The sequence below is a fragment of the Rattus norvegicus genome, chromosome 12, assembly GCF_036323735.1.
Source record: "Rattus norvegicus strain BN/NHsdMcwi chromosome 12, GRCr8, whole genome shotgun sequence".
NCBI classification, from domain to species: Eukaryota; Metazoa; Chordata; class Mammalia; order Rodentia; family Muridae; genus Rattus; species Rattus norvegicus.
The window spans coordinates 24,564,313-24,589,406 of NC_086030.1; the positions used below are offsets into that span (position 1 = coordinate 24,564,313).

The following is a 25,094-nucleotide window of genomic DNA, read 5'->3' on the forward strand; positions in this document are numbered from 1 at the left end:
TCCCATTACAGATGGTCGTGAGCCACCATGTGGTTGCTGGGAATTGAACTCAGGACCTCTGAAAGAGCAGTCCACGCTCTTAATCACTGAGCCATCTCTCCAGCCCAGGCATGTGGATTCTTACAGGATCAGGTAGAAGTCCAAGGTCATCCTCTTTTACGTCGTGAGTTTGAGGCTAGTCTGGGCTACTGAGTAAATTCAAAGCCAGCCTGAGTCTCATCTCGAAATAAGATGTAAAAGGATCACCATGCATATTATTTCTATAAGCCCACCACAAAGAAGGCTGGAGCAAAAGAATTGAGAGTTTAAGGCTAGCCTGAGCTACGTAGTGAGGCTGTGTCTTCTAAAAAGTACGGAGCTGGAGAGATGACTCCCCCAGAACACCTAGGTTTGGTTCCCCAGCCCTTATGTTGCAGCTCACCCCCATCTGTAACTCCAGTTCCAGGGTCTCTAATTCGGGGACCAGGTATGCACGTGGTGCACAGACAAAAGCAGGCCGAACACCCACATACACAGTATAAAAATTGTTTAAAAGTAACTGTGTGTGTTGGGTGTGGTGGGGGATATAATGGGTAAAGTTCCTGCTGCCCAATCATGAGGACCTGAGTTCAAGTCCCACATTAAATACCTGGGTGTGGTAACAGACATGCATGGGTAATCCTAGTGCTGGAGCAGCAGAGATCCCTGAATGGCCGGCTAGCCTAGCAAAATTGTCCAGCCCCAGGTCTCAGGGAGAAACCCTGAGTAGCAAAAAAACAAGGTGGAGAGGGGCTGAGAATGCACCAATTAACTACTCTCTCTACATGCACACACACACACACACACACACACACACACACACACACACACACGTTGGGGGTTGGTGGAGAGGAGCTTGGGAGTGTGGTTCAGTGGTAAAGCACTTGCCCATGGCTGGGTGGTAGAGCGCTCACCTAGCACACACCAAGCACTGGGTTTGATCTCATATGCATAGTGCATATCTGGATAGAGCAGAGATTCTCAACCTTCCTAATGCTGCCACCCTTTAATACAGTTCCTCTTGCTGTGCTGACCCCAACCATAACATTATTTCCATTGTTACTCCATAACTGTAATTTTGCTACTGTTATGAATCCTAGAGTAAATACCCATGTTTTCCAATGGCTTAGGCGACCTCTGAAAGGATTGTTCTACCCATCCCATCCCCACAAAAGGGATCGAGACCCAGAGGTTGAGAACCACTGGGGTTGTGCCTTGGGGGTGGGAGGATTGTTTGTTTTTTTAAACAAGGTGGCTAACCCTGCCTATCTCTCTTTACTGCCCCCTTGTGGTCAGGGTGCAAATTACAACTCACAAGTAACATCCCTGTGTGTGTACAGGTGTGTATTCGTGTGTGTGTGTGTGTGTGTGTGTGTGTGTTACTATATGTACATATGGAAGAGTCAGAGGACAGCTTATATGTCTTTTCTCCTTCCGCCATATGGGCCCCAGGAGTTATATTTCGGTGTCAGTCTCGATGGCCGGAGCCTTAACCTGCTGAGCCATCTCACTGGCCCTCCACCTTGGTTTGTGAAACAGGGTCTCTTGGTGAACCCGAAGGTCACCCATTCTGCTAGACTGACTGTCTGGCTGGTGTATGTGCTGCCCAGCCTGTCATTTTACAACGGGTTCTGCTGATTCAAACTCAGGTCCTCAGGCAGCTGACGATGGCCTCGAACTTCTGATCTTCCCACCTCTGCCTCCCTAGTGTTGGGGTTACAGGAATGTACTACTTTGCCTAGTTCGTGCAGTGCTGAGGATTGAACCCAAGGCTTTGTGCGTTCTAGGTAAGGCCTCCCTAACATCTGAGCCAAAGCCCCAGTCTCTGACTTCCAGGATCATCGTGCAAAACAGCTGCCAGCCCTTCCTATCTCCTCTCCTTCCCCCGAAACCCCACCCTTACCTTCCTCCTTTCTCTACTCTTCTCTCCCGCCCAAGGAACGTGCTGACACCTTTAAGTTTCCCTAGCTTCAAACATTGCTGCTAACCCCAAGCCCTGAAAACCCTCAAATCTCTATAAGTTTCTATTTGTGTTTCCTTGGGGAGCTACCTCGTGTACAAGAGGGCAGGCGGAGAGGGAGGGCGGGACAGGATTGCAAGCCCAGGGTGCCCTCTCTTGTTGCCTCATGCATACACAGCCTCCCTCCCAATTACTTCATAGGATTCTTCCCCCTCTCAGCTAATGAGTCACAGCTCCTGCTTACCCTCCTCAGCCCACCCTGACACCCCGACACCCCCCCCCCCGTCTTCCCTAGCCTTGCTCAGAGCTCATGTGGCTTCCAGACAACCCTGGGAAGCATTGTATTCTAAGGCTCTCAACAGGGTCCAGGCAACGGAACCAAATTTCTTCCCCAGCAGATGAATCTCCTGCAGTCCCAAGTGGGCATCCTCAGAATCACAGCGTCCGAGGCTGGTATGACGTCACACTCTTGCCATCACCGCATATGAGAGACTGAGGCAGAAGAACCAGTAGTCTAAGATCATCCTCAATCTGCAGATTGAGTTTGAGTCCAGCCCGGGCTGCATGGAGTCCTTCTAGATAAAAGCTACTAAGCCTGGTGTCCTGAATTCAACCCCTGTGATTTACATGGTTCAGTAGAGGATCGGTAGAGAGAACCGATTCCTGCCAAGTTGTCACCCAGTCACATGACCACTATGGCACACACACACACACACACACACACACACACACACACGCACACGCACACGCACACACACGCACACGCACACACACAGAGACATCCTTAACTGGAGGGCCTGGATGAGTCCCTAGACCACCCCATCTCGTGGAATTGCTCAGAGAAAAGTCAGGGCTGCAGCCAGTGGGCATGATGCCGTTGCTATGGTTTCTGGCTAGACAGAGCAGCCAAAGGCAATTCATCTCCTAGGAGGGGGTGGAGATGTAAGGACAGGACTGGCCCACTTCTAACCTATCATGCGACACCTAGGGATTGCTTTCGTGCATGACTGTAAAGCCACACACACACATGTGGTATGTGGGTGTTTCTTTCTCCACATACACCACAACCCCACCGAGTCCCCTTTCTGCCTCTCAGTCACGAGCACAGACTACATCTTCTCAGAAACATCCGGTATTTATTTCTCAAAATTTAGATAATTTATTTTTTAAAAAAATTTTGAATAAACACAGAGAAGGGGAGCGTGTTCAACCCCAGGCCTGGTCTTGGGGTTCCAGTGAGATATGACACCATGGTCTCCTCACCAGCAGTTCTGGCCTGACGGCCACTGAACCCTTCCTGTCAACCTTCCGTAAGAGTGAGGTGGAGACTTTCAAAGGATCTGGGGCTCCCCTGCCTAGAGGGGACTTCGGGCATCATGTTTGAGGCCCTGCACTGATTCGGAGTGACGGGAAGTATGGGAGGCATGAGACCGCATACGGCGCCGTCTGCGCCTCTCTTGCCTGCGAGCCAGCTCTCTTAGTTGTTTGCGAATGACCCAGAGCACCAAGTACACTTCCCGCAGCATCTCAGCCTCTGGCGTCCCCAAGGCTGACCCGGTCCTCGTATGGGAGGAAACTTTGCCAGTACTCATAGAAGACTGTAAAAGAAAGAAATATGGGGGTGTCAAGGGAGGAGAGATGGACCAGCAAATAAACGGCAAAGGGTTAGACTCCTTTTACCTCCATCAAATTAGCAGAGGCATCACCTCCTCCAGGAAGTCCTCTCAGCTTGCATTAGGTGATGGTCCTTTCTGCCTTTATGTTTGCCCCCATGTTTCTTTTGTTTTCTTCCTTCCTCCTCTCTCCCTCACTCCTTCCCTTTCTCCTCTTCATTTAGAAGTGGTAACTCATGTCACTCAGTCCGGACTTGAAAACTGCTATGTGGCCAAAGGTGGCCTTGAATTCCTGATCCTCCTGCCTCAACCTCTGCCATGACCAGGCTGGGGGTGGAACCCAGAGTCTCATGCTAGGCAAAAACTGAGCTCCCTATCCAGCATGTGTTAGCTGTTGACAGTCTTGCACAGCCAAGCTGGCTTTGAATTCACAGTCCTCCTGCCTTGGCCTCTGAGTGCTGACATTTTAGGCATGAACATCATCAATTCAGCCTCATTTTCTCTTTTATTTCCTCCTTCCTCTCTCTCCTTTGTTTTCCCGTCCCTCTCTTACTTCCCCCATTTGTCTTCCTTTCTGCTTTGGTTTTTTGAGAGAAAGTCTCATGCTGTGATTCCAGGTTAGCCCCAAACTTAGAGACTCCTCCCACCTCCACTTCCCGGATGCCGGAATTACAGGTATGAGTCACCTCGCCATGCTTCTTTTCTTTATCTTTTCTTTTTTTATTTTTGTTTGTTTGTTGGGGGGGTGGGGAGGCGTCATTTGGTTGGTTTATCAAGGCAGGGCTTCACTGCATAGGCCTGGCTGTCCTGGGACTCACTGTGTAGTCCTGGCTAGCTTTGAACTCACAGAGATTCCCTGTGTCTCTTGTCTCCCAAGTGGTGGGATTAAAGACGTGTGCTACCACAATTGAGCAACCTATTTTCTTTCAGTAAGAATAATTTACGAGACACAGAAGCAAAGGAAATAGCTTAGTGGGTCAGATCAAATATCAGGACCTAGAGTTGATTCCCAGCACCACGCAACAAACCAAGTGGAGCACCAGGGGGCGCTCTGGCCAGCCCTTCTGTGGGAAAGGACAAGGTCTGGGTTCAGCAGAGATGCTGTCTCAAAAGCTCTGTGTGTTAGTACAGAGTCCCAGCACTTGGGAGAGAGGAGGCAAATCTCTAAGTTTGAAGCCATTTTGGTCTACCTAGAGAGTTCCAGGTCAGCCAGGGTCATGGTATGATCCTGTGTTCAACAACAACAACAACAACAACAACAACAACAACAAAAGCAGAGAATAGTTAAGGAAAATACCCACAGAATAGAGAGTAGCCAGGCATAGTGGCAGACACCTTGAATCCCATCTCTCAGGAGGCAGAGGCACGTTCTCTGTGATTCTGAGGCAAGCCTAGTCTACATGGTGAATTCCAGAAACAGCTACGCAGCGAAACCCTGTCTTGAAAACAACAAACAAAAAGGTTTGTGCTGTTGGCATTTTTAATTACGTGCGTGTGTGCATCTCTGTGTGGGGAAACGTACATTTGAGTGCAGTGCCCACAAAGACCACAAGAGGGCAGTGGATTCACTCGAGTTACTGATGGTCCTAGGTGGGTGCTGGGAAAGAGGACCAAAGGATCCTCTGCAAGAAAAGTGTGCTTGCCCTAAGGGGGGAAAACTGCGTGTGTTTGCCTGTAAATGTACATGTGCACCACACACCATGCAATGCCTGAGATCACAAGAGGGCTGGAACTGGAGTAATAGATGGTTGTGAGCAGCCATGGGCACACTGGGAATTGAACCCGGGTCCTCTCCAAGAGCTGGCCGTGCTCTTAACGGCTGAGCCAACTCTACCACCTGCAGGTATCCCTAGTTTGACTTTTATTCCTGTGTATGTTGTGTGTGTGCGTGTATACGTGCTTAATTCTATAAGACCTTATTACATATGCAGAATTGGGCATTTAACTACCAATCAAGACCATCACAAGAGTTACTAATGGAGTTACTAAGGTTCTCCATCTATTGCGAAGGTAGTCTCAAATCAATTGGTTTCATCCCCTTTGCTGCCTTGTCTCTCACTACCCCTAGCAGTACCAGGGATTAAATCTGAGGCCTCTGACATGCTAGGCAAGCACATTGCCATTGAACTACAGCCCTAGTTCATGTCGGACGACGATTATAACCTCCCCCACACAGCATCTGGCGGCCACCAAACCACTTAACATGCCCTGAGTTTCTATATATTATCCTAACAGTAGTATAGAGAAACTAGCAGTGGGCAGCATACTTCTGTAGCTGGCAAAAAAAAGCCCCACTAACACCTAAACCGTGCGTGGTGGTATACACCTGTAATCCCAGGATTTGGTGTTGGGGGGTGGCACCCCGAGGGCCAGGAATTCAAGGTTACAATAAATACACAGGAAGTTCGACACTGGCCTGCAGGGGACCTTGTCTAAAATAAAATTAAAATAAATGTATAAAGATTAAACATCTCCAAGGCTCTTGTTCTTAGGGTTAAAATCAAATTCTACCACCTGGCCCTTTACCCTGCCATTCATTTATGTGCAGAACCAATTCAAATACATCCTTAGCTCTCCCATAACATAGACCACTCCCCCAGCTCCACTCCATCCCTCTATCCAGCCTCTCCTTACACCCTCACCACACACACACACACACACACACACACACACACACACACACACACGCATGCATGCACACACTTCTTCCTTTTCCCCTCAATTTTTACCAAGCCAATCAAACTCCTTCAAGCCTCAGTTTCCCCTCTCTTCATCTATGGAAGCATATTTGCTACTCCATGCCCAGTTCTCCATAGGATTCCCTCCTTTGGTACCCACGTCCTCTCGACCTGCAACGTTACTCCATTTGGGTATAAAACCAACGTGGCCTGTTTGTTCCTCTGTCTGCAGCTTCCCTGGTCTGGGTAAACACCGCTCACCACTATGGTACTTTACAATAAAAGAGGTGCTACAAAGAACTAACAGGATGGAGGGAGCTGGACACGGAGCTCGGTCTGTAGAGCACGTACCTAGCATACGTGAAGACCTGGGTAATATTTGCTGGTAATCCCAACCCCGAGGAGAGGGAACAGGAAGATTAGGAGAGTTCAAGGCCAGGAAAGACGGCTCAGTTGCTAAAGTGTTTGTGGTGCAAGCCTACATTCAGATCCTCAAGACCTAGGATGAAAGCTGGATACCAAGTTGGGCAGTGGTGGCGCATGCTTTTAATTCTAGTACTCGGGAGGCAGAGGCAGGCAGATCTATACAGATTGGTTTCCAGGACAGCCAGGACTACACACAGATCCCGTTTCAACAAAAACACACAAACAAGCTGGATATGGTAACCCTAGCAGTCCTACAGTGGAATGGGAGGAGGCAGGAGAATCCCCAGAAATGGTCAGGACAGTCATCTGCAGCAGTGAGGAACAAGCAAGACACCCCATGGAGGGGATGAAAAGGTAGCTCAGTGGTTAGAATCTTGCTGTTCTTTTTTTTTTTTTTTCCTTTTTTTTTTTTTTTGGAGCTGGGGACCGAACCCAGGACCTTGCGCTTGCCTACCACTGAGCTAAATCCCCAACCCCGAACCTTGCTGTTCTTGAAGAGGGCGGGAGTTCAGCTCCCAGCATCCATGCTGGGATCTGGCGCCCTCTTCTGGCTTCACGGGCAGCTGCATACACATGGCATGCACACGCATGTAGCACACACACATGCATAAAAATATAATAAAACAAGGAAAAGGACTGACACCCAAGGTTGTCCTCTGGTTTTTCACATGCATGTTGCAGCACAGGCAAACTCATACACATATGAGGAGAGGGAGAGTCTTAAAAAGAAAGTGGAAAAGGAAAGAAATCGGGCATTCGGGCATAGTGATGCACACTTTTAGTCCCAGAGCTTGGGAGGTAGAGGTAAGAGGTTCCGTTTGAGGGCAACCTGGTTTCTATAGAGTCCCATGCCAGCCAGAATACATGTTGGGAACCTGTCACAAAAAATAAACAAATGGGTTGGGGATTTAGCTCAGTGGTAGAGCACTTGCCTAGCAAACGCAAAGCCCTGGGTTCGGTACCCCCAGCTCTGAAAAATAGAAAAAAGAAAACAAACAAAACAAAAAATAAACAAACAACCCCCCCCAAAAGAACTAAAATAAATAAACAGAATAAAGACCTTGGGGCGGGAGAGATGGCTTAGCAGGTAAAAACACTGCTATTCTTGCAGAGGACCCAGGACCTGCAATCAGGTGGCCAACGCCCACCTGAAACTCCACGTTCCAGGGTTTCTGACAATCTTTATGGCCTCCTTTGGACAACTGCACATATGTGGTGTACATATAGACAAGCAGAAACACATATATACATAATAACTTTTTTTTTTCCTGAGATAAGGTTTCTCCTTGTAGCCTTGGCTGTCCTGAAACCATTGACGAGGCCCGCCTCAAACTCAAGAGATCCACCTGCCTCTGCCTCCTGATTCTGGGATCAAGGTGTGTGCTACTAACTGCCCAGCTTTTAAATAGCCTTTTTAAAAAAAGAATCAGAAGTAAATTTAGGTAGGAATCGATTGCAGTTATCCTCAGCTACACAGCAAGTTCCAGGCAATTCTACACAAGACCCTGTCTCAAAAACAAAACAAAAAACCGGCGATGGAGCAGGGACAGAGGAGGAATGAGTCTCAGGGTCAGCAATCAAACGGTACGTACCTTCCACCTACACAATCGCCAGCCGGACTGCAGCACCGAGAACATGAACGTAGAAACTGAATTGACTACGGTCATCAGGGAACGGCTGTCACGACTGGAACGGCTCTCTCGATCATGCAAAGGAGATCTTTCCTTGACTGAGCGCAGCACCCCTGGGCACACATCCAGGTCTGAGACCATGTCCTCTTTTTGGGCGTTGGCCAACTTTACAGTGTCAAAGTCCTTGGAAGTCTTCTCCGGTCCCTTCAACAGATGCTTCTCACGCTGATCAGACAGGCCTGGCTTGGCTAGGTGTTTCCAGAACAGGACCTAAGAAATAAGACACGGGGTGGGCTGGGTGGCTCAGTGGTGACTGCTCCTGCCAGGTTGGCCTGACAATCTGAGGTAGGTCCTTGGCTCTGGTGATGAAAGGAGAAAATCAATTCCCAAAAGCTGTCTGTGTTGTGACATGCACATTCCTCTATTCATAATAGGAATAGAAACAAAACTCAGGGGAGAGAGAGGAGACCCTGCAGTAAAGACAATGATGTGACCTTCCTGTCACCCTTCTCAAGTCCCTCCCTACTCATCTTAAAGCCTCCCCTCCTGTCCTATCTTGTTGAGCTACAAGGGGCCAAAAAATAAAAAAATAAAAAGAGGAACAAAGTGGTTAAGGGTCACTACAGCCCACATGAAAAGAACCAGAACTCCCAACTCATGGGCATGTTGTGTCCGTAAAACTCACCCAATTGGGGACCTTTCGCCAAATTTGCCTAATCCATCTCAAGAACCTCATGACCACACAGCTATCTCTCTTGACACAAGTCCAAAGTATAGTACAAAGTGAGCATTTGAGGTGTAGGTGGGAAAGGCTATGGGCCAATGGCCACCACCAGAGAGGACTTGCGGGTACTGAGGAGTTTCAAGCACGGTATCGAAGGAAGAAATAAGAAATCCAAAAGGGGCGTGCCCCCCAATGACTCATGACAGGCCCTTCCTCCCCTCCCTGGGACAGGGAGAGGAGTCAAGTGGATGAGAACTTAGAGTGAGGGAGTGTTCTAGATCATTGTGAGAGCTGTCTGGCCCCAACCCCCCAAGGACCTTCCTAGACCCTCAGAGCCAATCATTGACAGCCTTGTCCCTTCTGGCCCAAGAACCAGGATACTGAAATTCACATTGATCAAGAGCTGGGATACATTTTAGGCATTCTCTGGGGATCTTGCTAGGTGACTTTTACAACGGTACTTCAAGGTAAGTGTTTGGAGAATGAATACAAGATCCGTAAAAACTGGATTTGAAGGGGTTGGAGAGATGGCCCAGCCATTAAGGGCACTTGCTGCTTTTCCAGAGGCCCAGCACCTGCATGGTAGTTTACAACCGTCTATAACTCCTGTTCTAGGGGATCCAGCTCCCTCTTCTGGTCTCCATGGATACTATGCAGCCAGATACATGGTACAGACATGCATGCAGGCAAAACACCCATACACATAAAATAAAAATAAAATAAACTGGGTTTGAACCAGACATATGCCCAGAATCCTAGCACTTGGGCAATGAGGCAGGAGGATCAGAAGTTAAAAGCTAGCCTCGGTGGGTTAGGGAAGATGGCCCCTTCAGTAAGGAACTGACTACCCAAGCATGAGGACTTGCATTTGGGTCCTCAGTACCCTGCCCCCAACCTTCCAAGGGTACATGTCTGCAATTCTAGTGGGGAAGCAGAGACAAAGGGATCCCTGGGGCTTGCTGGCCAGTCAGTCTAGCTTAATCCCTTAACACCAGGTCTACTGAGAGCCTGTCTCAGAGGCTGCCTCGAGGCTCTCAGAGGCAGACGGATCAAGAGTTCAAGACCAGGGGTTGGGGATTTAGCTCAGTGGTAGAGCGCTTGCCTAGCAAGCACAAGGCCCTGGGTTCGGTCCCCAGCTCCGAAAAAAAGAAAAAAGAAAAAAAAAAGAGTTCAAGACCAGCCTGATCTACAGAGAGAGTTCCTGGACAGCCAGGGCTACACAGAGAAACCGTGTCTTCTCCCCCCCCCCCCACCTTTGGAGCTGAGGACCGAACCCAGGACCTTGCACTTGCTAGGCAAGCGCTCTACCACTGAGCTAAATCCCCAACCCCAAAACGGTGTCTTAAAAAAGAAAACAAAACCTGTGGAAAGCGATCGAAGAAGACACCAAATAGTTTCTGGTCTCTCTGTACATGAGTACATACACTCACACACACACCTGTACACAGATACAAATCAAAGTCAGTTGAAGGCCATTGTGGGTGAGATGAGACCATCTAGCTAGACAGCTAAAGACTGATGAGGCAGTGGGTAAGATGTGCTGACTGTACAAGCCTCAGTTGGGAGTCAGACCCTACAGACACAGTAACAAATGCTTACAATTCCAGCGCTTGCTTCTAAAAGGAAATGAGAGGCTAAGTTAAGGACAGCTAGCCGGGCATCCACAGCAAGGACAGGCCTTGTCTCAAAGAAGGTCAAAGATGAAGGCTGACACCTCTGGTCTCCACATGTGGGCAATGACACACAGTGAACACTCACGCAACAAAGAACAGGGGCCAGCACGCAGATGGACACCTGTAGTCCCAGCACATAGGAGGACCAGGCCTTCAAGACTATTCTCTACTATATGGTAAATTTGAAGCCAGGCTGGGGCTACATGACACCCTGTTTTAAATCACCATACCCTGACCCCAAAAGAAGATACAGGGTCCAATCTGGTTGGTTGGACCAAAGACTTAAAACTCTGCTAGGAGTTCCTCTCTGATGCCCAGAGACAAGACATTCTCCCTCAAAGTTCTAACTGCTGATGCCTTCCCCCCCACTAGATGGGGCCCTTCTTGGCTGGTTCTGTCTGTCTGGGAGAGAAGCCCAGGCTGTCAGGGAGGAGCCTGCTCACCCACTGGGCCTAGTCCTCATCCAGCAAGGGGTGGGGTAGAAGCCAAGGCAGCCTGCCAGGCCTGGCGAGGGCACCATGTGCCCAAAGAGCCTGGCCCACACCCAGCCTTAAGACAAGGGGCCCATTCAGGGTTCCCTGCCCTGCCTCCAAGCAGCCGCCCAGATCCAGTCCACAAGAGGGGACACACTGGGAAGCTGGGGGTGGATCCTCACACTCACCAAAGACTCCATTGTTATCTCCCCTCCTCACACCGCCAACCACCAGCACATGGGTAGACACCGCCCCCTACCTCTTTCCTTAGGTCACCCTGCCAGGCCTTTCCAGGGACCAAGACCATTACCAAGCCATTTTCTGGTATCTTCTCCAGGGTGACTGGGATTCGCTGTGTGTGTACCCACATGAGCGTGATGAGAGTGTGTGTTGGGGACAGGGTAACTATATAGCTGGACACGGCAACAGCACACCAACCTCCATATTCAAGTTTCTTCAGATTTTTTTTTAATTATAATTATTATTTTAATAACAACCTGAATCCAAGAAGTTGAAGATACTGTCCATACCCCCTCCCTGGGCAGAGGAGAGGGGGCACTTGAAGAGAACAAGGTGGGATGGTGAGGGGGCCTGCCAGGGAACCTCCAAATCTTTCTGAGCCATCTGCTGCTGAGGGGCTCCCCAGAACACTGATTCCCAGGGAAGGAGGTGGGGCTGGGTTCTTTCATGGATGAGGGGCTTCAGATAAACATCCCCTCCTGGGTTCTTTCTCTTCCGGCAAGGCCTGAGGCTTCTGGGGAGACCAGGTGGGAAGGGACAGGCCAATATTTAGCCTCAACTCCCATCCCTGGGCATTGGGGTCGGGCGTGGGCATTAAAGCTACATAGGAAGAGGGGGCAGGCTGCTGGCACAAGGCCCGGCGGCCAGTGGCAGCCCCCAAAGGCACATTGTGAGGGAAAGAAGGCTCAGATGGAAGGCCCATTGGGTGCAGAGGGCCCGAGCCTTGGGAGCCCCGAGGATGGCAGCTGGGCCAGCTGCTCCGGGCTGGCCAGGGCACGCAGCAATCCATTTTCCTGCTCCAGTGCAGCATTCCGCTCTGCCAGGTCCCGGATCTGCTCCTTCAGCACCTCCACCTCCTCTCGCACGGCAAACATGAGGTGGGACTTCACCAAGTCCTGGACCCCAGGGACAAACAAACCTTCAGGCCCCTCAGGCCACCTCCAACTGCCTCTCCCAACCCAGGCACCTCAAGGAAGTGGTTATGATACCCATCTCCCTTTGCTCAAAGGAGGGGGGATGGAGGTTAAAGGAGAAACGGGGCAGCAGGCAAAGGATGAGGGACAGGGCTCACAGACAGGGATGAGCAGAGGTTGAGGGAAGCCAAAGGTAGAAAAGTAGAAGCAGAGAGGGGGGGTGTCTGTAACTAACTGGAAAATTTTCATTCCCAAGTAATGGGAGGGGAGAGGTGCTAGGGACACTAAGGGGCCTCCTGGGGCCAAGCATCTTCTCTTACCATGGCTTGTTCAATCTTGTTGTCAATGCCAACCAGGCTTCCGGAACCACTGGAGAGACATGGGGGTGGGGGTGGGGATACAAGTTGAGGAGGAACCCCAAGTCAACTCTGCTACAGTCTTCTGGTGCTCCCTGCTCTAAAAGCCCAGCCTATGCCCACCCCACCCAAGTACCTGTGGCAGTAGACGATGAGAGGTAGGAGGCTTTTGTCCACCCCACAGCGGGATGAAGGTCGGTGCCCAGGCCCCCCCAGGCCCTGGTGGGAAGGAGGTCCCGACGGCCCTCGGATTGGGGATGACCCCCGTGGGGAGCATGGGGAAGACACGCAGCCCCTTTTTCGGGGTGTCCCTTGTGCCATCCCTACCACTCGAGTCTCATAAGATGATACCAAGGACTTCACAGAGACCCCTGGCTGGGACATTCCTGAGGTAAGGGTCATCAGTATCCACTCCCAACCAAAAGGCTGTGACAGGCAGAATGCCTGGGGGGCCCAGAGCCCCCCTGGGCACAGTAGAGTTCTGCAATGGATGCCAAGCAGGCAGAGAGGAGACCGGACCTACAGACTGCTGCTCTGAGAGATATACACCCTGCCCTCCCCCTCAGGGCAAGGCACAGCTGCCATTGGCTCCTCGGGGACACGGGGACCCCCTCCCTTGGCTCCACAGTGGGCGGGAATTCCCAGACACACATGGTCTGTGCCAGTGTCCCCTTCTCACCCTGGCACCACTCCCAGACTGGAGGGGAAGGGGAGGTGAAGTCAGCTGGTAAGGGTTGGGGGAGGGGCTGTGAAGCAAGAAGGCTGGCATGGGGAGGGGCTTGAAGGTGAGACCCTAGGACGCATGTCCCCAACCTATGCCTCCCTTTCTGCCCTGTCTGGATTAACCATGGTCTCCCTCAACTTTGAGAAAGGGGACAGACAAAGGGGGCAGGGTAGAAATATATGTATCTTAGGTGGCTCTTAAAACGTGGGACAGAGGGTCCCCCACTTCAATGAAGGAGAGAATTAGGAAAGGTTACCATAGCAACAGAACCCCACCACCATATTAGGAACCCTATAAATCAAAGGCAGCCACATACGGGACCTGAGACCTGGGTATGGAGGTCTTGCAGTGAGTCAGAGCTTAAGAAAAGGAAGAAAAAAAAAAGGTACGGCTGAACATGGGACACTGGACAGAGACGCAGAGACTTTAAATCAGTAGTCAGGTAATGACCCAGTTAAGGGGCAGGCCTGGCTGCAGTTTTGAGCAGTGGCCACCAGAGGGCAACTCACGCCTGGCTCAAATGCCCCAGGGCTCAGGCTCCTGACTGGCACCAGGTTAGAGAATCTGCTTCTTACTCAAGCCCCTCTGCTCACTCAGGACTTTCTAGGGTCTCCTTGCCTGCCCCAGGCTGCAATGTCTTCCCTTTGGCTGCCGGACCAGAGGAGGCAGGCTTTTGTTTCGGTTACCTAAGCTTCCTTTCTGCTTTCCCCAAGGACACCAGGGTCTCCAGCCCTGTGTCGTCCCTCCCCTCACCACCGCCCCCCCCCCCCCAGTCAGGGTGCCACTTGGCTCCATTCATACACTGCTGTCACTTTTGTAATCCCTCCCCACTGGCTGTCAACTTCAACCTGCTTTCCTACAGGGGGAATCTATACTCAGTCCAAGGTGACCCTTGCATGAGGCCCGGCCATCAGAAAGGGAGCTGGGAATTTTCCATTCCCTGGCCAAGATCTGGATGCAGGAGGTGCTGACAGGTAGAGCCACCAAGGAGGTGAACGGGCTAGAAAGAGCAGGATATCAGTGAGTAAGGACACGGGGCGGGGGGGCGGGCCTCCAAAGCCAGGGAACACGGGAGATGCTTAAGAATGGAGGTGGGGAGCAGAGAGGTTAGAGGGGAGAGGGCAAGAGGGCTCAGTGGGTAGACTCTTGCCACTAAACTCGACAACCTGAGTTCCATTCCAAGAACCTACAGTGTGGAAGGATTTCCCCAAATTGTCCTCTGACCTCCACAAGCCTGCCAAATTATCCCTGGACCCACATGTGTCAGCACACACACACACACACACACACACACACACACACACACACACACACACACAGGGGGGGGAGGGGAGCGAGGAACGGAGGGGCAGAACAGAAAAGGTGCAACCAGGCAGTATAAAATTTGTTTTCAAGATACTCCAATCCACAGTACCTGGGAGGGGAGTAGGCAAAATCCAATACCCCCTTTCCAGTGCATAGAGCAGCCAAGGATGGGCAGACGTACCAGAATAGAGGTGTCAGCCCCGCTTGGCGGACACTCCGGCAGACATGCCAAGTTAAATCCTCTACTCTTGCCAGAAATAAAGGAATAATACAACAGGCAACATTTGTTGGCTGGCTGATGGCTATCTTGTGTTTGTCTAGCTCAGGAGTTTTTCAAAGCACTTCCCCTATGCCATTCGAGCCTTAACACTTGAAGGGAGGAGGACTCTGGCAAGCCAGGCCTCACCTTTGATTAGCCCTGCTCGAGGGGCTGGTATGTGCTACACTGGGATTCTTGAGTAAGGCTGGGGGCAGGAAGGGCAGGTGCCGAGAGCCTCTAAGAAAGTCTACAGGCATGAGGACGAGATCTCCCCTCGCCTGAGACATGTTTCCCCATCAGCCTGCAAACCACCAGGGCTTCCAAGTCAGGTCAGGCTAAGACTGCAATGTCAGCCCAGCGTTGGTTCAGTGCACAACCTAAGTGGACACAGCAGCCCTGAGGGACAGACTTTCCCGTCCAGGAGGGCATCTCTGAAGGCTGAGAACAGAAGACACGAGTTGTCTGTGAAGGGCTGGACATGAAGGCCAGCTTAGCTGCCCACATATGCTCTAGGAGCCCTCAGAGGCTGAGCCTGAGGCCACAGAAGTGGCATGGAACAATCCTGTCTATGCTCTCTCCCAGATCAGATTCTGTAGTGTCTTGGGGGTACGCAGGGCAGGGGCTGGGCTAGGGAAGGGGAGAGGCTGGCTGCTCATCCCAGTTACTGAGCTGTCCCTGCCTCTGTCTTAGCAAAAGGACACCCTAGGACCATAACCACCTCTCATTCTCTCGGGAGGTGCACACACCAACGGGGAGAGAGTGCCAGGAGATTGAGCCCGGGGTTCACAGACAAGGTTGAGTGACCTTGGACACGTTCTTAACACACACACCTCACCCCTTTTGAGTCTCATTGTTTTGAGTCTCATCTGGAAAGTGAGGAATCATGGGATTGCTTTTACAGTTCCATGAGGTAAGTGTGTGGAGGGGTCATCCAGATGGCTCAGTGGGTTAAGAAAGGCGGCTCTCCACAGAGCATAATTGGATCACCAGTTATAATTGGATCACCAGGACCTACATGATAGAAGCAGAAAAGCTCTCACAGCCTGCTCTTTGCCCTTTGACCTCTACCTCTGCAAAGTGGCACACATGCGCGCGCATATATATATATATATATATATATATATATATACACATACATATATATATACTATACATATATACATATATACATATCTATACACATATACATACACAAATAAATGAAAAAAATTAAGTTAGCAGGAACTTGGGAGATATCTCAGCAGGTAAAATATTTGTGCTACAAGTGTGAGGACCTGAATTTGATCCCCAAAACCCAAGTCAAAAAAGCCAGGGGTAGTGGCACATGTTTATAATCTCAAGTCCGGGGTGGCAGAGACAGGGAAATCCACAGGTCTAGCCTGCCAGCCAGAATGGCTGATTCAACAGGTCCCAACCAGCGAGACAGCACCACACATATACAAGCGGGATAACTCCTGAGGGACAATAACCAAAGCTGCCCATGCACGCACACACACAAACACAAACACGTGAAAACACGCATGCCAAGAAGGCTACAGGAGAAGGCGAGGAGGTGGGGCTCTCCTGTCATCTCAGTCTCTCAGGAGACTGGGGCAAGAGGATTGAAAGTTCGAGACTAGCCTGGGCAACTCAGTGAGACCCTGCCTCGAAGTTCAGAACAACAGGAGGAAGTGGGTAGGGGTGGAGCTTTGTTATATAGCTCAGTGGTAGACAGCACTGGACCCAAAGGAAAACAGATGAAATAATGTGGTTTTTCTCCCTCAAGTCTTTGGGAACCACTAGCTAGACATCTGCCCACTTTTTCATCCTGACAAAATATCGCCAAACCTGTACGGGATCACAGATCTTCCAACCAGGAGCATATAGTCTGAATTCACATGCATCCTATTTTCCCATCCCAGATCCAAGGACAGGTAAGGCACCCCCAGCTCAACTCAATACCCTAGTACTTACTACCACAACCCATTTTTTCCTTCTCAAAAGGGAGTTATGTGGAATTTGTGTCTTCTAGCTCCAGGAGGCACAGGTGAAGTGGGGTCTACCCACCCCATTCCTAGGGGGTAGAGGATGGCCCAGCCCAAACCCGCTGGCCCAGCCGGGCGAGGCACTGAGGGGCTGGGTTGGGCCAGAGCCCCAGAGCCTTGAAGGCTAGGAGCAACCGGTCAGACTAGGGTGTGCAGAGCGGGTGGGACAGAGAGAGGGAGAAGGGGACCGGGTCAAAAGAACAGTGCTATGGAGGCTTCAACAGGTAGAACTCTTGGTGACAGAGAGAGCTGGAGGCCCGGCTGACAAGGGGGCAGAGGAGGTACATGAAGCCTTTTTGCCAGGGAACTTCCCAAATTGGGGGGGTGGGTGGGGTGGGACGTGCTGAGAATAGCATCAGATCAGAGCAGGCGACTCTCTGGCCTTGGCTGACCTCACACCTCACACATTCCAGAGAGCCAGCTGGAAGGCAGTTCAGAAGCTAACCGGCCTAGCCTTGCCCTGCCCTGCCAGCCCAGCACTAGCCCCCTGCCCTGCAGTTCTATTCCCAGCCACCCCTTTCTCCTTTCCTTTCTGGGTCTCCACCCTCTCACTGTGCTCCTGGCTTCTTTTGTGGGTCAGGGTCTAATTCCAAGGGGATGGTACCACAAAGGAGAAGGTAAGACGGAAAGACTTGCATCTACAGTAGGTCTCCTGGAGACACCCACTCAGTTAGGCCTCCTTGTCCTTCCCAACAGGAAGTCCCTCCTCTGAAGGGCCTCCAACAGGAAGTCCTACTTCTCCCTCCAATAAATGTGGAGGCTTGCTAGCTCTTCTGCCCCAAGCCTAACTCTCTGACATGGTCAATATGCCTATAAATACCGAAAGCAAAAATGTCTGCCTACCATGTCACCAAATTTGACATTCACCGGCAAGGCCAGCAGAACTGTCCTGTGCTGGCCCCCTCTGCAGCCCTGCATTGCTGCAGGAGGCCTTGGTTTCCATGTTCCTCCCAGCTCTGTGGGCCACATCCTCTCAGAGGACAGAACTTTAAATCAATTCTTTCTCTCCTTCCTTCCCTCCATCTCTTTTCCTTGCGCCCCCCCCCCGCCCTTTGAAGATGGTTTCATATCACCTAGGCTAGCCCCTAAAGTTCTTCTGTAATTGAGGATAACCCTAAACTTTTGATCTTCCCGCCTCGATCTTGACCCCAGTGGTAGATTCTAAAACATGTACTACCAATCTGGCTTGTACAAGTGCTGGGACCACAGGCTTCAAGCATGCTGGACCAGCTCTGTAACGGACATCCCCAGGCCCCACAATACACTATTCGTTACTGTTTTGCTCTGTTCTGAGGCAGGGTCTCCTCTTATAGCTCAAACTGCTCTCCCAAGCTGGTTTACTTTGTCCTCCCACCCCTAACCCACTGCCCACCACAGGGTCCAGCAGTGGCCGTCCTAGAACTCATTCTAGACCAAGCTGGCCTCAAATTCAGAGATCCACCTACCTGCCTCTGCCTCTGCCTCTGCCTCCTGAATGCTGGGATTAGTGTTTGTGCCACCACACCCAGCTCCAGGCAGGTTTTAAACCCATGGTGACCCTCTTTTTTTTTGTTTTTTTTTTTTTTCATATATTTATTATATATAAGTACACTGTAGCTGTCTTCAGGCACCCTAGAAGAGGATATCAGATCCCATTACAGATGGTTGTGACCCACCATGTGGTTGCTGGGATTTGAACTCAGGACCTCTGGAAGAGCAGTCAGTGCTCTTAACCACGTCTCCAGGACCCATGGTGACCCTCTTAAATCAGCCTCCCAAGGGCTAGGATTACAGGAGCTACCACAGTCAGCTCCTCCCACCCTTTTTTTTTTTTTTTTTGGAGACAGGATCTTCCTAGATAGCCCAGGTTGGCCTTGACCTTAAAAAATAGCCACCTACTTCCACCTTCAGAATTCCAGATCATACACCTTCCAGGCAATGCGTCCTTGGTACTGAAAATTCCTGGGCCCTAAAGTAGTCTGTGCAGATTCCAATCCTGGAGGACCTTAAAGCATCCTTTCCCCCTTGGTGCTGGGAGATGCTGATGGGAAGGCACCGACTGCCTCTTCGTCCTATTTTGTTTTGTTTTGTTTTTGACATAGTATGAGTCCACACTGGCCCCGAGGGGGTTTATGCAGCACTGGAGACTCAACCCAAGGCCTTGTGCATGCTAAGCAAGCACTCAAGTCACTGAGCCCCAGCCCCAGCTGTCTCCCCATCTCCCCTCCCCATTTTCTATTCTCGTCTCCAGTATGCATGCCAATGGATTTGATTCCTAAGCAAATGACCTCTAGATCCACAAGAGCTAATGACTCCCTTCTAACTCAAAAGCTCTTGACTTAACAGTCCTGAGTCAAGGAATCCCACCCAGCTTTCTCCACAGGGAGTGGGTCCCACACAAACTTCACCCAGTGATTATGCCCCTGCCAGGTCTCTGTTTCTCCTTAGTTGTACAGGTGTGACAGTGGGTGTCGCCCTCGAGTCTCCCACCTACCTGTCGTCATCACTGTCCAGGTGACCGCTGATGGCCAACATGGACCGAGCCAGGCTGAGGCTCTGGGCTGCTGCAGCTCCGAATGGGTCTGGAGACTTGTGAACCAGGCTGGCATCGAAGTAGAGGGCTGGGGAGTTGGGGCGAGAGTCGATGGGAGGTACCTGGAAGCAGAAGAGTGGGAACCATCACGTAGGGTGGAGACTGGGATCATGGCTCAGTTGATAGAGAGAGGGGAGAGTGTGGGGTGTGCCACCTTACAATTTCTCCCTTTCCCCTGATCCCTTCTCTTCCCAGCTCTAACCCTTCCCCTCTTACAGACTTGCTAGAAAACCAGGCAGGAACTAGAGGTGTGATGGAGGGACAGAATTAGCCAGGTCTCCCAGTTAGAGGATACTGAACTTAGTACCTTTTTTGAACTAAGTTCTCCTATACAGCAGGCAGGCCTCAAAGTGACTCTGTAGCTAAGGATGACCTTGAACTACTTACTTACTGGCCTTCCCGTCTCCATTTCCCAAAGGCTGGAGTCATAAGCAAGTACCACTACCTAGTGTATGAGCTGCTGAGGTTCAAACTTAGGGCTCTGCGCATGCTTAGGCCAGCACTACACTAACCCAGACACATTCTCAGACCCCTCCCTCCCCAACCTTCTTTTCTGGGACAAGATCTTGCTATGTAGGCCAGGCTGGCCTTGAACTTGCCATCCTCCTGCCTCTACCTTCCCCCAGTTGTGTCCCCTGTTAAAGTCACTCAAATGTCCCTATAGAGACATTCCCCACTGCTTACTAGTCCACTGGAGTCTCATTTTTCATGGCATCTAATAGGACTTGAAATTAAAGCATGTATTGTGTCACCCGTGCTGAGGGTAAGCTTGTTCCGTGGCTGTCTGCAGAGTGAAGGACTCCTCAGAAACCGCCTCTCCACACCCACTACCCTGATGGTGGCCTCAACTTCTGGGGACCTGGGATGGCGTTCAAAGATTCTCTACTCTGCCTTTGGGGGAGGTGGAGCTTTGTGAGAATGGGAGGGGAGGGAGGAGACTGGGTGTGGACCTACATAACCCAACAGGCAGATGCTGGGGGCAGCTGTAAAAGGGTGGAGGTGACAGAAACTGGACAAGAAGCCTCTACAAGGGCCCCTGAGAGGCCCCTACCTCAGGAAAGCCAAGAGTGGTTAGAGGGACAGAGCTCTGCAAAGGGGGCACAGGTATCAACCACCTCCTGTCCTCAGTCAACCTCCCTCAGCTCTTTTTCAGACCATAAAGCTGAATGAAGAAAGTCTAACTCTGGAGGCAGGGAAATAGTGACAGTTACAGGCACACAGGAAATGATCGAGGCCGATTGGGAGGAAGGAAGGGGGGGCGCTGGGGACACTGTGGGGCAAGAAACAGGGTCTACAAACCCAAGATAGGCTTGGGCCGTGCCTGAGGAGAGCAGAGGGGCATCAAGATGGCTGAGGGAGTGGAGAGGCTTGCAGCCAAGTTTGGCAGCCTGAGCCCGAGTTTGATCCCACATGGTGGAAGTCACACAGCGGAAGGATTTGTCCTCTGACCTCCACATGCACACCAAGACATGCACAGGCCTGCAACACATTCACGCACACAAATTAAAGGAATAAATTTAACAAAAGTAGAGCAAAGAGTCATTGAGGAACTTGTCCCGGAGAGTCTGGAGTCTGGGGACAAGAAACGATAGCTTATCCAGGAGGCTAGAGTTTAAAAAAAAAAAAAAAAAAAAAAAAACAAACAAACAAAAAAAAAAAAAAAAACACGAGAAAGATGGGAAATTTGGGCCATGAAATGGGGAGCTGAAGGCCAGGAGAGGGTGGGAGAGCTGGTCCTGACCAGTTCTAACAGGGCTCAAAGGCTTAAGATATTTTTACACTGTGGTTTGAGCCCATGGCCAGTAAGAGACAGAACCCTCATCCTCACTCCCTGCTTTCCCTGTGGCAGCCAAGATGTTATTTTCTCCACAGCAGAAACATCCAACTCTCCAATCTCTAAGTACCCAACCTTCAACACACACACACACATACACACACACACTGACACACACACACACTGAGACACACACACAGACACACACACACACACTGAGACACACACACAGACACACACTGGCACACAGACACACAAACACACTGGCACACAGACACACACACAGACACATACCCACTGACACACACAGACACACACACAGACACACACACACACTGAACACACACACATAGACAGACACAGACACTGACACACACACACACACACACACACACATAGACAAATAGACAAACACACAAACACACACACACACACACCAGGCACATAGGCATCCTGCCCCCAGCCCAGACTTGTGGGTAGCTTCCTCTTTTGGAGACAGGAAACAGAAAGTGCAGAGGATTTAACTCCTTCCCAACTGCTTCCTTACCTCCCACTCAATGGTCGATGAGGTCACCCCATCCCACACTCCAGAAGCCCAGGTCTAGGGTACTAAAACCAACCAAGGGTGATATGCCCCACCCCCTACCCCAATTCCTCAGAGAAACTGGTTTGCAGTAAGGCTGAAAATGGGGCTGGGCTGGTAGCTGTTGGTTAGAATAAAGACCCAGAGGAATGCCTACCTTTTATGGCTGCCCCAAACCCCTGCCAGCTCCTCCCCTCCAGGGCCTAGCCAGCCACCAGGCTGGAACCTCCACCCTCATCACCTGGAGCCAGAGAAGGTAAAGGCTGAAGTGGGCAGGCCACATCGGCCACAGGTTTTATGGAAACAGTCAGGGCCAAGGGCAACAGTGTGAAGGCCACAGAGGAAGGAGAGAAAAGAAAAAAAGACGGAAAGGGGAAAAGGAAGGAAGGAGGAAGGAAGGTGTAAATGTGTGCAGAGTAATGAAGGCCTGGGACAGAAAAAGAAAGGATTCACAGTTCAAACTGTAAAAAGGGAAAAGGGGACTTTATGCTCTACCCAATAGGCAGCCAATATAGGGGATTGGGGGGGGAGACGGAAGTTGAGGTGGGGAGGCCCAGGATATAGGTCAGACGACTGAGTACAGTAGGTCTTGCCCCGCCCCCCATGAGCCCATCTCTTACCTTCCCTGTCTCCTCTGGAGCAACTAACTCCATCCTCAGCCGAACTGCTCCATCTCTTCTCCGTGACAGAGGAGGGGTTCCGGCTGCTAAACCCCCAGACTCCACTTCTACCCTCAGGGAGGGCAGGGTTTGAGCACTATCTCCAGTCCCAGGCCCTGGGGGGCGCTGCTGGGGTGGAGAGGCTGACAGCGGGGGCGTCTCCACCTTAGCCTTGCCAGGTCCTGCCAGCTGGCCCAGCCCCCCTGTGAAGGATCGAGCCTGTGGTCCAGGAGAAGTAGGGGGCGGGCGGAGCCAAGAGGTGGGGCCCTGAGACAGGCCTGGCTGAGGGATAGGGGTGCTTATGCCCAAGCTAGCCAGCTCCAACCTAGAATCCAATGATCTGCCTCCGGTGCCTCCTGAGGCCCCTCGAATTCCCTCCAGAAGCCGACCGAAGCTCGGGGGCTCCAGGTCTCTCTCGTAAACATCCACACACGTCCACCGACCTCGTCGATAAGGCTCTCCTAAACCTTGGGGCAGCTTCACCACCCGGAAACGGGAGGCAGGGGCTCCAGGTGGCGGAGAGCCATTCCGGGGGGTGCCCCTGCCCCCTGGATCAGGGTTGGGTTCCCCGTTGGGGAGGCGGGGCGGGGGCCCAGCGGGAGCCGGAGGGGCAGGGGGGTCCGAAGCCCCTGGGCTTCCTGGGCCCTCATAGTCCGTGGTGACGCTGGTGATCTGAAAACTACTTTTCTTCTTACCACCACTCATGGTCCCTAGGGCTCCGGACTGGGCTGGGGTGGGGGAGGGGCTGGGCTCCTGAAGAGGGGCTCAGGCACCTCTGGAACAAGGGGGCCACATGGCAGGGACATCAGGGCCCCTGGGGACGTCTGGGTCCGTCATGGCAGGAGGGCCTTGTGGGAACTTGGGGGTGCCTGGTTAGTGACTGGAGAGGGGAGGTGGCAGGAGGGGGGGGGGGGGGAGCAGAGGCAGGTTTTTCCTGCTGCTGTCGCTGCTGAAACCCCAGAGCTGAGCTTGCAAACTGGAAAAAGAAAGAGACAGAAAGTGAGCGAGAGTGTGTGTACGTGAGCAAAAGAAAAAGCAGGGGCCAAACCACCTCCGGGGCTTCCTCTCGGGGGAGCCGACTGGGGGGAGGAAGAAGAAAGCCACTAGAGACCCAGAGACAAGTAGAAATGACAGACCGGAGCGGAGGGGACAGAATTCAAAGCACCCAGAACAGGAAGAAGCAGCTGGGACCCAAAGTTGAACATTTCATGCTTGAAATCCAAAGTCGTCCCCAACACGTATCTCCAGGGCCAGGGGCAAAGGGGTGAACCGGCTCCTCCCCTGAAAGGGCCACCCTGAGGCCTCTGCTGGGCCTCAAGCCCACCCCACCCCCATTCCAGCTCCCCCATCGCTGGTTAGGCACTGCCCGCCAAGCCAAGCGCGCCCCGCCCAGCCCGAGAAAACTACCTACCTCTCGGGCCTCGGCCACCGAGCTGAGCTGGAGAGAGGACCTGGGGACTAAAGATGCCTTTTTTTTTTTTTTTTTTTTTAATCCTAAGGCGGCCTAGCGCAGGCCACGGCAGGCAGCAGTCAAGGGCTGCCCAGTGTTCTCTGGCGTCCGCATCTCACTCTGCGAGGCATCTCGGTGGAAAGTTTGCAGTTGAGACGAGAAGAAACCAGCGCTTCCACGGTGGAGCCCAGGCGCAGCCTCCGTTAACACTCCACGGGTCTTCTCTGTTGCTGTGGGAGGGGGCGGCTCAGCCCCCCGCTGACTCCAGTCCCTTGAGTGGCTCGCTCTCTCTCAAGGCTCCTCCCACGTGGCCCCACTGGATGTATCTCTCGGCTCCTCAGCTCCGCTCCGCTCCGTCTCAGTCTGGGTCTCGGGCTCTCTCTTTCTGGGCTGTTGACAACCCCCACACCAGGAAGTCCTGCCTTCTCGGGCCTGCTCACTGCTCCTCTCCTCCTCCTTCCCCTCTTCCTCCTCCCTCTTCCCTCCTCCCTCCTCCCTCCTCCCTCCTCCCTCCTGAGGCTCTCTGCCAGCTGGCCCGGAGCCAGGCCTGCCACAGCCGCAGCCGCAGCCGCAGCCGCAGCCTACAGTTGCAGCTGCTGCCGCCGCCGCTGCTGCTTCTGCTGCTGCTGCGGCCCCAAACTGGCTGCTTTAACCCTATACCTGCCAGGTTCAGGGCAACTCTTCCTCGGAAGGAGGGGCATGGAGGGCGGAGAGAAAAAGGAGGAGCCTGCGGGAGGCCAGGGATTCCCTTACTTGTGGGCTTTTGGTGCCATTGGGCTGCAGGCTTTCCAAAAGAGTCTCAAGGAACGTGCTGGACATGTTCTGGGTACCTGGCTGTTTATAAATACCTAGTAAGTGTGACCCACTGGCTGTGATTTGTCACGGCGTCTCTGGTTTTCACCGTAAGTTCACGAGAAACTCCCCCTCCCCACTCTGTTTTGAAAAATGAGCGGTTATGAAAATTTTCAAACATGCCCCAAAGTAGAGGAAATAGGATAATGAACGCCCACGCGCGCCATCATGGACTTGTAACAATTA

General features: G+C 51.9%; 2 protein-coding genes and 1 long non-coding RNA gene across 3 annotated transcripts; 1 reads left to right on the top strand and 2 right to left on the bottom strand.

Annotated features, from left to right (window-relative positions):
- Nucleotides 1-3,094: 3,094 nt before the first annotated feature.
- Nucleotides 3,095-9,274, bottom strand: Spacdr (sperm acrosome developmental regulator). The gene is made up of 3 exons (NM_001271236.1): nt 9,012-9,274; nt 8,288-8,596; nt 3,095-3,576 (listed from the first exon to the last, which is right to left on the bottom strand). The coding sequence occupies exons 1-3, from the start codon at nt 9,060-9,062 to the stop codon at nt 3,334-3,336; spliced, it is 603 nt and encodes a 200-aa protein (NP_001258165.1). The 5' UTR covers nt 9,063-9,274; the 3' UTR covers nt 3,095-3,333.
- A 1,007-nt stretch (nt 9,275-10,281) lies between these two features.
- LOC134481171 (uncharacterized) lies at nt 10,282-12,019 on the top strand. Its single transcript, XR_010056498.1, has 2 exons — nt 10,282-10,899; nt 11,468-12,019. It is a non-coding gene; the product is annotated as an uncharacterized LOC134481171 (long non-coding RNA).
- Nucleotides 11,636-24,494, bottom strand: Tsc22d4 (TSC22 domain family, member 4). The gene is made up of 5 exons (NM_001044284.3): nt 24,018-24,494; nt 22,568-23,582; nt 19,492-19,652; nt 12,671-12,719; nt 11,636-12,332 (listed from the first exon to the last, which is right to left on the bottom strand). Exons 2-5 carry the CDS (start codon nt 23,309-23,311, stop codon nt 12,123-12,125), a joined length of 1,164 nt encoding a protein of 387 aa, NP_001037749.1. The 5' UTR covers nt 23,312-23,582; nt 24,018-24,494; the 3' UTR covers nt 11,636-12,122.
- Between the last annotated feature and the right edge of the window lie 600 nt (nt 24,495-25,094).